The sequence below is a fragment of the Gadus macrocephalus genome, chromosome 8, assembly GCF_031168955.1.
Source record: "Gadus macrocephalus chromosome 8, ASM3116895v1".
In the NCBI taxonomy this organism is placed as follows: domain Eukaryota; kingdom Metazoa; phylum Chordata; class Actinopteri; order Gadiformes; family Gadidae; genus Gadus; species Gadus macrocephalus.
The window spans coordinates 1578191-1590696 of record NC_082389.1 but is presented as its reverse complement, the minus strand read 5'-3'; the positions used below and the strand labels follow the sequence as shown (position 1 = coordinate 1590696).

The following is a 12506-nucleotide window of genomic DNA, read 5'->3' as shown; positions in this document are numbered from 1 at the left end:
GAAAATTAAGGCTTTCTATTATTGTCACTTTCCTTTGTAAACCTTTAGAAATAACCTCCTGAATCCTTGTTATAACGCTGTGTATAATCCCAGACCGCAACAGCTTGTCGGCATGTTGTTAGTGTGTGAAATTCAGCCCAGTATCAGCCGAGTTGACTCTAATTTCCACATTGTTTATTTGCTAACGTTTGTGAATAACAATGGCTAGTTGGCAGAACTCTTTTTACACACCAGTAGAGTGTTTATCAGAGCGGAGCCCTGAATGTGACGTCACCCCTCATCTCGTCTCTGTAAACAACGGATGTTGCGCAGCATTTATTATGACGTCATTATATAGATTCTCTCTCAGCACCCCCCCCTCGGACTGACTTCCCGCGTCCCTGGTCATTACTGCAGTTTCGTTTAATCCAAGTCAAACAAAATGATTGGTTGACCCATTATTGTCGGCCACTTCTACAGAACGCCCGCTAAACCAGTTTCAACTTTTACAGGAACAATATGGCATCACTAAAAACATACACACCCCATACTCTTTACAAAAACGGCTACAAAAATGCACGATAACAAAAACTCCAAGCAACGGGCCAATCTTTGAAGCTCCTACAATGGCTTGATATATTGGCTACAATGAAGACTTTGGTTAGGGCACTTTCCTATTTCAACTCTGCCTTTATTTTCTCTTACACATCTAATTAATTTTAGTACTTCATTTTATTGTTCATTTTATTTGATGATGATGTTTTTTATGGGAGGCGTTTTCTTTGGTCGTCATGAAAAAAACAATAAGGGGTAACACTGTTGTTTTTTATTGGTCGTCATGAAAGAAAACATAAGGGGTAACACTGTTGTTTTTTATTGGTCGTCATGAAAAAAAACATAAGGGGTAACACTGTTGTCTTTGTCAAATAAAATATAAGGGGTAACACTGTCGTTTTTTATCAGTCATCATGAAAAAAACAAGGGGTAACACTGTCGTTTTTTTTCATGACGACCAATAAAAAACGACAGTGTTACCCCTTGTGTTTTTTTTCATGACGACCAAAGAAAAACAAAAGTGTTACCCCCTATGTTTTATTTGATAAATATCGACAGTGTTACCCCTTATGTTTATTTCATCATGACGACCAATAAAAAACAGCAGTCTTACCCCTTATGTTTTTTTTCATGACGACCAATAAAAACGACAGTGTTACCCCTTATGTTTTTTTTCATGACGACCAATAAAAAACGACAGTGTAACACTGTCGTTTTTATCAAATGAAACATGAGGGGTAACACTGTCGTTTTTATCAAATGAAACATAAGGGGTAACACTGTTCCTTTTTTTATTGGTCGTCGTGAAAAAAAACATAAGGGGTAACACTGTGTTTTTTTTTTGGTCGTCATGAAAAAAAAGATAAGGGGTAACATTGTTGTTTTTTATTGGTCGTCATGAAAAAAAACATAAAGGGGGTAACACTGTTGATTTTTTTGGTCGTCATGAAAAAAAACATAAGGGGTAACACTGTTGTTTTTTATTGGTCGTCATGAATAAAAACATAAGGGGTAACACTGTTCCTTTTTTTATTGGTCGTCATGAAAAAAAACATAAGGGGTAACACTGTTGATTTTTATCGGTCGTCATGAAAAAAACACAAGGGGTAACACTGTCGTTTTTATCAAATGAAACGTAAAAAAAACTATCGTTTTTTATCTGTGGTCATGAAAAACCCATAAGGGGTAACACTGTTGAAAAGTATCGAATAAAACATAGGGGGTAACACCAGGGACGCGGGAAGTCAGTCCAAGGGGGGGGGGGGGGTGCTGAGAGAGAGTCTATATAATGACGTCATAATAAATGCTGCGCAACATTCAGGGCTCCGCTCTGATAAACACTCTACTGTGTGTAAAAAGAGTTCTGCCAACTAGCCACTGTTATTCACAAACGTCAGCAAGTAAACAATGTGGAAATTAGAGTCAACTCGGCTGATACTGGGCTGAATTTCACGCACTAACAACATGCCGACAAGCTGTTGCGGTCCGGGATTATACACAGCGTTATAACAAGGATTCAAGAGGTTATTTCTAAAGGTTTAAAAGGAGAGTGACAATAAAAGAAAGCCTTTATTTTCATCCAGAGTTACGAGTTGTCTGATATGAGGAAAATTACGGTTTCTTCGTCAAGTGAACCGTCCGTCTTTGCTCTTTTTTTGCCAACCAGTTTACGTGCAGGATTCCAGAATCATAACGATAAAATTCAACGTGTCTATTAATATGGCAGCAACATTTTACACCAGTTTTAGAATGTTCACTACAACAGATGTTGAACACCAACATGCTTATGTAAAATCAGCATAGTACGATATTCAGCTATCGACAGTTCTGCGTTGTGCGTCATAGCCTACGTCAGCCTACTCAGACAATGTTCTAAATAAAATGAAATGATAATATGATAAATATCATAAAAAGGGTGGATGTCAATAATTAAATGAAAAATCATGTATGATAAAATTATTAAAAAAAAAAAAAAAAGTATTGATTTGTTAAGAAAACCTTCTCACTTGCAGTTACAGCCAGAGGCCGCCAGGGGGGGGTGCTGCAGCACCCTAAGCACCCCCACTTCCCTGGTAATGACACATTTAAAACACTTGCGGGTGACAAGGCAGGGCAAGGCAAGGCCACTTTATTTATGTAGCACTTTTCATACACAAAGCAGACTCAAAGTGCTTCACATGTAAACATTGTCATACAATAAAATAAAGTAATAGATAAGTCAACGAAAACATACACAAAAAAATAGTAAAATAGATAGAAAATAAAGGCAAAGTTAAAAAAACATTTTAGATGGTACCAGTCTCTCTGGTACCATCGTCGGAACTCCAACCCGACCTAAAGGAACTTTAGGTTTGAGTCCCAGATTCAAGGACTCTAACCAAGACAGAACTCGGGTATCAAACCCTTCAAAGTTCATGTCTCTGGTACTACTTAATATTTGTATATCTATTTATAACAAAAATTCACATTTTTTTATTTTATTTTATAAACGGACAGGCTTTAATCCAGTGATACCTCCAGAACCAAACGAAACGAGTTCGATAGTGATAAAGCTCTAGTCCTCACCAAATAGAGCATTCAATTATGAAATGCTAGATTTGCACAATAAGCAAACTAAATTAAGTTTTGGTTTCATCTTGAGCTTCTGGTTCTAGAGCAGGGGTCTCAAACTCAACTAACTTGGGGGCAGCTGGAGGTAGAGTCTGGGTCAGGCTGGGCCACATCAAATATTCCACAGAAAAAAGGAGCACAACTGACTCAATCTAAGTTAATGATCGGGCTATCATTAGATCACGTTGGCTATGTAAGCGCTTTCAACAGGGGACATTTCATAGTGGTTGGTGGAAACCGGGACATTTTAGCGTCCTTTGGCTTTTGTCGGGACTCAGGACACGCAACTCAAAATTGTGACTGTCCCGGCAAAACCAAGACATCTGGTCACCCTATCACAAGTGATAAAAAAGTGTGGCAAGCGTCTCAGCAAAAATGTGCGTTTGACAACAACGCGCGGTCCACACTAACACTAAACTTTGATGTCAAGTAGGGGCCCACAATATTACATCCTGCAGGCCTCAATTGGCCCCCGGGCCGCGAGTTTGAGATCCCTGTTCTAGAGGCTGCTGTCCGGTTGGCAACTCAAGGTTTTTGTGTCAATATTTGGCTTCGGTAGCCTTCAACTGTTAATTAACATTTCTAAAGGTACGGCCACACTGAGCGCGTTAGGCGCATAATCTTGCGTGCGTAACGCGTTCAGTGTGGCCGTACCTTAACAAATTTAAATAAACAGTCAATAGAAATTATAAAGTTGCTACAGAGGGCTGATGCTTATTTTGCACGTAATGAAGCAGAAAGACTGTTAGCAAACTTCACACATTTGTTTACATTATGACGTTTTATTTTGAAGATTCATCGAGTTTTATTGATGATTGATGATGATTGAGCCTATTGCCCACTGATGACAGCATATGCGTGCAGTATAATAGTGCCCTAATAATAACGATGATGATGATAATAATAATAATATAAAAAGTTTAGATAGTGTACACAATAAATTATAAGTAAATCTAAATGTATTGTGTTACTCTAGAATTCACCTGCTATAATCTATGGGGTAGAAAAACAAAGAATACATTTACAACAACAAAATAAATATTGAATCCTAGTGTACCTACTCGTTTTGTGCATGAGAAAACACCCACATACACACAAACACACATACAATACACACAGGCATGTTCATCCTTATGTAAACAGTGGGACTTGGGGATTGTGAGGGATAGAACATTCCCACTCCGATGCCTGCTGCATTAAGCAGTAACCTGTGGATTCATTGAGATCAGAGGAACGGACTTAAATCATTTTATTCACCTGGACAGCTTTTTAGTTGTTACACTGTACAGGTAAGTCGACAAGAATGAGCCAAAACGGATATATTCTGTATTGTTTTACCAATCAAACTTATCTTGTAACATATGGTAGGCCTGCATGGTGAGCAGTTAAAGGCAGAGGCCATCTATGTTTCAAACAGTATTACAATTGAAATAACAAATGAAAACAAATTTGCCAGACAAGACATATAGGCCTAAATTAGGATATTCTAATATTCTATAATAGTCAAATTATCCAAATTGTTTGTAAGGAATTATGTAATTGTAAATAATAGTAGTTACATAGTAATAATATATCTACAATCAAACCTTTTTTTTATGGATTTTCATTGCATTATTATTATTATAATTTTTTACTTTGACAGAGGGCTGCTTTGAGACATGTTAAAGATGGCCCAGCTTCTGTTCCTGGTGGTTTCCCTGATTGGGTGCCTGGCACCCAGCATACACGCGACGTCCCATCTGCAGTTCGCCAACGGTACCAGGGTACGGTCTGATCGTTGGGGCTGACGTTTGGGGCCGTAGCGAGGGTTTGAAAAATAGTGAGGTACCTCCGTGACCTCATAGCTAACATGGATTTTGGAAGTCAACTAAATAACTGTCAATTTATTTTCTTCCTCATAAGATATGGCAAGTTAACAGTGGCGTACATAGGTCATCAATGGCACGATAAAATAATTGTTATGGGCCCCCTTACTACCCAATATAAATCTATTCTAAAATAGATATAATGTTCAAATTCCAATATATTGGTCAAATTCCAAACACACTTACATTAAAGGAGTGTGGGTGACTTAAACGTACAAATTCATTTGATTCACGTTCAACAGATCGATCAAAGTTTCAATTACAATTTGGTTGGGTGATGGGTCGCCATTTCTAGCAAAAGTTTGGGTCGTTCCGCCCCAGACCCACAGAATCTCACTCCAAACTTTTCTTGTAAATGGCAGCCCTGCTATAGGCCTTCATCGCAGAGGTATATCAGGAGGGTAGCTCAAGGGTATCATAAATAACACAGACCCATACTTATCTTAATGAGCTCAGCTTTTTTGTGTCGCCTTTGTGTCAATATTTATAGAACTGGGCCACATCAATATATAACTGCTCCTGACGAGCTGGCTGTCGCCTTGCATGGTTGACTCTGCCGTCGGTGTGTCGCTTAGGATAAAAGCGTCTGCTAAATGCCCTAATTATGTAGGTCTATCTGCCTAAGCCCACGTTGAAATATTTGCAGTGCTAATTAAAATGTGACAGATGACTTATTGACCCACACGACTTCCAGCAGGTAAACGTCACGCGGACCGGTTGTGGAAACACTAAGCTCTGCTTGGAGGACCCCGAGGGCTGCGACCCAGCGGCAGGTAGCTGTCTCTTTGGCTCCGTAACGGCCGGCCTCGTGGAAGCCTCCAACGGCAGCAGCCTGAGCATCACGCTCAGGCTGAGCGGAGAGTCCAACCAATACGTAGCCCTGGGACTCAACGCCGATCAACCGGAGGTTTGCACGCACACACATGTTCATGGACACGTGCATAAACACACACACACACACCTTCATGCACACATGCATGCGCACACAAACGCACGCACACACACCACAAAGATAAACTTACCCACACACACAAAAAACTGAGTATAGAAGCAATGAATAACCTCTCACAGCATGTCATTAACAGCCCCATGGAGCAGTCTAACTCTAGCGTGTTTTGCCTTTTGCTAGCCTTAACTGCTAAACCCAACCACGCTGTATAGTTACATGCATAACATCATCACATAATAGGCAAATGCTGTTGCATGTTTTTACAAGGATTATTGCATAGTACTTGTTTACCTGCACTGTAACAGGACACTGTGGCTTAACGTGCAGCCCGGTTGTTTTGTTCCATTTCCAGGGAACCACAACGGTGTTTGTCTGCGGCCAAACAAACGGGTCATTCCAATTCTTCACGGCCAAGCGCAACAACAGAGCCAGTGACGGCGTTCTGACGCTCAGCGAGACGGTGTGCCCCGCGAGCTTCCTCTGGGTTCACTTTGACCCCCCTGACCGTAGACGTATAGCCCATGAGCTAGGGGGTTTAACTGTGGTGTTGACTGTGATATATTAGGATTCAACTTTTGTTGCTCGTCGTCTCTCATAGTTACGGAAAGGGGACTAGGGCCTTATGTGAATTTTTGTATGAGTTCGGAGATTAAAGTCAGAATTCTTTGATTAATGTCAGAATTCTTGCAGACCGATCTCTCAGTCTCAGAAGACACAGATAACGGCCACTGTTTGATTCCTTATGTGTTTGAATATTAATAACGGTATGTTATCTTATATTATAGCGTAATGAGGTATACCAAAATATGAAAAATATCAACAAATATCTAAATGCGTAGTAAGACCTTGGGTTTCTCCCGTGTGCAGCCAGTGGAGGACATCCAGGGTCAGCTGACTGGGAGGATGGTCCAGTGTAGTTTCACCGTCCCCAACGTCAACGCCATGGCAACAGGAGGCCGTCATGTCTCCACCTTCATTGTCGAACTTGGAACAGGAGTGATCAATGGCAGTAAGTTCACTTGGTGCTGACACACACACACACACACACGCACGCACGCACGCACACACACACACACACGCACACGCACACGCACACGCACACTCACACACAAATCAATAACATTGACACTCGTCTCTCTACAGATAAGCCGGGCCCCTTCAGCCTTGTCAGGATGGAAGGTCCGCAGGACTTGGCCAATCTAACCAACAATGGGACACTGATGAAGGATAACATCACAGTGAATGTGGATAACAACACAGTGACCTCGGATAACACAACGGTGACAGTAGTTAACATCACAGTGACCACGGATAACATCACAGTGACTACTGATAACATCACAGTGACCACGGATAACATCACAGTGACCACGGATAACATCACAGTGACTACTGATAACATCACAGTGACTACTGATAACATCACAGTGACCACGGATAACATCACAGTGACCACGGATAACATCACAGTGACTACTGATAACATCACAGTGACCACGGATAACACAACGGTGACCATCGATAACACAACAGTGACCTCGGATAACACAACGGTGACAGTAGTTAACATCACAGTGACTACGGATAACATCACAGTGACTACTGATAACATCACAGTGACTACTGATAACATCACAGTGACCACGGATAACATCACAGTGACTACTGATAACATCACAGTGACCACGGATAACATCACAGTGACTACTGATAACATCACAGTGACCACGGATAACATCACAGTGACCACGGATAACATCACAGTGACCACGGATAACTCAACAACACCAGTGAATAACACAACAACACCAGTGAATAACACAACAACACCAGTGGAAAACTCCACAACCACACCAGCGGATAGCAACACAACGCCAGCGGATAGCAACACAACGCCAGCGGATAGCAACACAACGCCAGCGGATAACAACACAACCACACCAGCACCAATGATTTACACCAAAACGCCCGTGACTAACGCCACAATGCAGACCAGTATGACGAGCATTCAGAACATATCCGGAAGCTTCTCCTCATCAGGTGAGGGTGAAAACTGCTCCATGGACTGTGCCTTTTGGTCGGGGAAGGGAAACACATAATGCATGACCAACCGTCGCCCACACGCAGGGATACACTCCCGCCGTGTCTGACGTCGCTCACGTGTTCCCTCTGAAGCGCTATAGCCCATTTGAACAACATTTTGTAGGCGTGCTCCAATCTGGTTCCCCTCTCCGCTGCACTAAACGTAATACCCATAATGCATCGTAAGAGCAGCAAAGCCTATTGAGCTGCTCTTATTTCTGCACTTTACCCAAGGATGCACAGCAGCTCTCTCTAAATAAGCTACATTATAAACTACGATGTGTGGCTCTACACAGGTAACATTTCAATCTGTTCTTTAATTATTTAAACAGCAAGGAACATATGGACAGAACTGTAAGAGGACATCAGGGAAACTGGGGTGGGGGAGTGAAAAGTGACACTGCTGATGCTGATGCCTAAACCCTATTTTTGCAGCGTAGGTTGAATGGTAACAGTCTGGGCAGCTGTTCAGAACTGGTTCGTCAGAGATCTCCTGAGTGTGTAAGTTAACCTGGGCCCATTGAATACACCGAAGGTGTGCAGCCTGACCCAACCCTAGCCAGTCTGTGTCAGGTCGGGTGAGGCTGCTTAAAGGGGAGTGTGATCAGTCGTTACAAGCCGTTCTGAAAATCGGTGGGGGCGTGTCCACCTAGATGTACGATAGATGAGCAACATTTGCTAATGTCCACTAGCTAGGCTGGTAGACTGATCCATCTATCACACATCTAGGTTGACACAGGCCAACTTGTGATGTCAGAAGAGGCCGGTTTTCAAAACGTCTTGTAACCGCTGATCACACTCACACCTGGTGGTGTAATATGACACCTCCTAACCAGCCATCCTCCCCACACATTCCACAACGGCTTACAGAGTTTTTGTGTTGTGATAAATTATAATCTAATGGGCTGTAGTGCACATCCCCTTTTATAATACCCTTCATAAACAATATAGTCTTCCCTATCAAGCGAGTTTGGACATTGCCACCGAAAGAGGGGAAGATGCGAGTGATTGGGGTTAGTGCGAAGGATCAATGGGCTAGAGCCAGACAGTAGGCCTACTGGTGTAGGTGACGTATGTCCCTTGTCAATGGGATCCACTCCTCAGCCATCAGGTATAGCAACAGAAACACAGATCCTGACGTTTACCATTAACCATTTCCTCAAATGGCAGTTGAACATGCACATGGTTTGGTATGAATTGCATTTATATATGGTTTGTAATCGTGAGAGGAGTCCAACAATTTATTTCCGGACGGAAGAAAATAATAACTCAACTCAAAAGTCGAATAAGTATAAAGGTGTGATGTCTCTTCCCCCCCCCCCCCTCAGCCTCTCTGCTGCTCTGGAGTTTCCTCACCTGGTTCGCTCTGCGGAGGATGTGAACCAAGACCACCGAGACATCGCCCCGGGAGGAACACAATAGAAACCGTTGTTGCTCGGAATATATTAACACACAAAGGTTCATCTTAGCAATAGTTAAGATAAGATGGTAAAGTAAGTACATGTTCCCAGGGAGGAAAATGTGGAAGGGCTGAGCAGCCAGTGTGGGACCGTAGTAGAATAAAAAATACATAATTAAAACAATGTAAAAATATAGCACCGAAAAATGTGGACAATTTGACTATGTACCCTTGACATGCATAGAAATATGTGAAAGTCACTAATTCAGATCGTCTTTCTGCCTCTGGCCAAGATGAAGTTCCCCTGGGCTCGCTTTGTGCTGTATTCTCGTGATTTTGCTGTAAAGGTGTTCATTTGACAAAATATCAAGCTAAAACGGTTACGTTATTTATTTCTACACTTTTTACACTAAAATGATTAATCAATTGGAAATATGAATGTTAGGTATCAGGTGTTTGTGTGTATGGGGACCCCTGTTTATATGTCTAGAGGCTAGGCGATTGCTACATATCCGGTGTACTCCCGGCAGAAGCTCAATGCTAACAACATGCTTGAAAATGATATTTTTAACGTCATGCTATCTACACAAACGTGTCACATGAAAGATCACACACACACACACACACACACACACACACACGCACGCACGCACACACACACACACACACACACACACACACACACACACACACACACACACACACACACACACACACACACACACACACTTTATCGGAACTGCTCAGCTATTCGTTCTTTTATCTCAAATGTATTCACTATTTACATTCTTGGTTTACATTGTTTACTCCATTTAGACTCTTTTCATTGATATAAACCGTTTAACATTTCTTTACGTCTTAAATTAAGTGGCTTTACTAAAACAGTTTCATCCTGATTTTGCACTACAACACTCAAAGCATTTTCTGCAGGAATTGCATTTTGTAGTTTGTTATGTTTCTCCACTCATTTATTACAAAATGCTTGTCATTTACGTGTCATTGAAAAAATAAGCTTTATTTTGAGCTTTTTTCTTTTCTTCTTGTTTTTTCTTTTCTTTTTTTTTACTTTATTTGTACCTGTTACCTGTTATAAACATTTTAATTAATTTGTGGATAATTTCTTTTTTTGTTGCCATACTCACTCTCCCCATTACATTTAACACAGAAACAATCAAACAGAAACTCATATTGCCCTCGCACGCGATACACTGTTCACGGAGCCTGAGGTGAATAATTGTTTTAGTATATACTACATATGAATACTCCAAAAGTAAACAAAATAAAACTTTTTGCCGGGATTTATTAGTATTTATTAGCGGTTTATTTGTTTTTATTAGCGTGAAGAGATGACCTTCACGAGCGCTCTCCATTAAATTCATTTTTTTACTTGCTGTTTTATAAATAATAAGCACATTTTACCTTTGAAAACGTGAAGACCATATTGTGTTGCTCTTATGTGTTTTTAGGGATAGCATTTTGTTGAATTTCTTGAATTTTTTCCTCTGAAACACTTGCAAAGCGGGACATTCTGCAATGAAAACAATATCCTGAGTTTGAGATCTCAATCATGGGACATTGCCCAATATCCCGAGATAGCGAACTAATCAAATTGTGCCATCTTAGGAGGTTCACGTGTAGCGTATACTACGCTACACATATAATATCAAGGCCGAAGTGTGATATATCCGGATGATATTATAACCCATGACATCTCTGGTACTTCCACAGCAAGTATCTCGGCCATGGTTGGGAGGGAATTGGCGGGAAGCTACGTTGTTGTTCACAAGAGAGACCCTTCTCCTCGAATATGCTTGAAAACACTCAAACCTGGGTACTTTGGTGAACATGCGGGTAGTATATTCGCTTTGCTTTGGATCAATAGTGTGAACGCACACTATAGATCAATTTAAAGCATCAACTACAGACAGTAGAAGACCAATTACAGAATCCAGTCTTAAGAACACAGAACTCCGCCCAGTAAGCTGTTTGTCCATGAAGCGTCATCATGTATTAACCTTTCCAGTGACAGGTTAATGACACCAGAAGGCCATAGGACATGCAAGAGAAGACTACGTGATCGGAGCAAGTCTGACATCAATGGTCATTGACCCTTTACAAACATTGCATATATTCTGCCGGTGAATGTGAAGTTATGCCAAAGGTTAGCAAACATTAAAAGGTGAATGGTAGTCGATCATGTCAACCTGCCAGCTGTGACACCGAGGTTTGATTCCCAACTGAAGCATGTATGTAGCAAGCCATTTGCTTTCAACTGAATGGATGTTAAAACACAGGACAAATTAGGGCAAAAAACTGAAACATACACTCTTTATTGTGGAGAACTTAAAAATAGCCCTACTACCTCTATGTGCCTTCCACCTATTCACAGTACAACTTCACCACCAAGCAACTATATGTGGAAAGAATATGCTTTTGATTAGAGTAAAACGTCACTGTAGGGTTGCGCGATTCTTGATCAAATGAGAATCACAACGTCAATCAACGTTTTCAATCGAAACGTTGATTGCAGTAATTTATTCCATGCAAAAGGAACTGCAACAGAAAATATCAAATTTGGACACAGCAAGAGAACACTCCTGATTTTAGCTTAAATGCAACAGCATCATGAATCAGACACTGAACCTATTCTCTTACCTCAACAACCTTTAAACAAGTTTCTCTTTGTCTGGTCTTCGTGCGTAAGATGAGAGGGATGGCTATGTTTCATAAAATGTGAACCACAGTCATTATAACAAGTCTGTCAACATTTTGAGGCTTCAGTAAGGTATGGAGCCATGTCGCAATGTCCCCCCTGAACAGAACATTTCAACTATAGCCTTAAAGAGATGAGCTTATGATCCGCCCGTTCCGCATAATAGCTTTTGATTCAAGTATAAGTATAATATAGTCTTTTAACAGCTTTCCAACACAACTTGCGGTGCCTGTGAGATGACAATAAAATGTTGTTTGCAAAGGGAGTTTTACTCTTTGGGAAAGGGAGAGAACTTAGAAAAGAGAATCTGAAACACATGCTATTGATCCTACTGACGCTAGAATTCATCTTCAA

The 12506-nt window shown here is 41.1% G+C and overlaps 1 protein-coding gene across 1 annotated transcript; it reads left to right on the top strand.

Moving 5' to 3' along the window:
* The first annotated feature begins 4038 nt into the window (after positions 1–4038).
* Positions 4039–9789, top strand: LOC132462438 (putative ferric-chelate reductase 1). Its single transcript, XM_060057982.1, has 6 exons — positions 4039–4433; positions 4787–4907; positions 5707–5916; positions 6311–6418; positions 6826–6967; positions 9369–9789. Exons 2-6 carry the CDS (start codon positions 4803–4805, stop codon positions 9419–9421), a joined length of 618 nt encoding a protein of 205 aa, XP_059913965.1. The 5' UTR covers positions 4039–4433; positions 4787–4802; the 3' UTR covers positions 9422–9789.
* The last annotated feature ends 2717 nt before the right edge of the window (positions 9790–12506 follow it).

Excerpts from the sequence above, each read along its gene's own strand:
- LOC132462438 (XM_060057982.1), top strand. The coding sequence starts at position 4,803 with ATGTTAAAGATGGCCCAGCTTCTGTTCCTGGTGGTTTCCCTGATTGGG. Across the intron at positions 6,419-6,825 it reads TTCTGACGCTCAGCGAGACG|CCAGTGGAGGACATCCAGGG; the intron begins GTGTGCCCCGCG and ends TCCCGTGTGCAG. Across the intron at positions 6,968-9,368 it reads AACAGGAGTGATCAATGGCA|CCTCTCTGCTGCTCTGGAGT; the intron begins GTAAGTTCACTT and ends CCCCCCCCTCAG.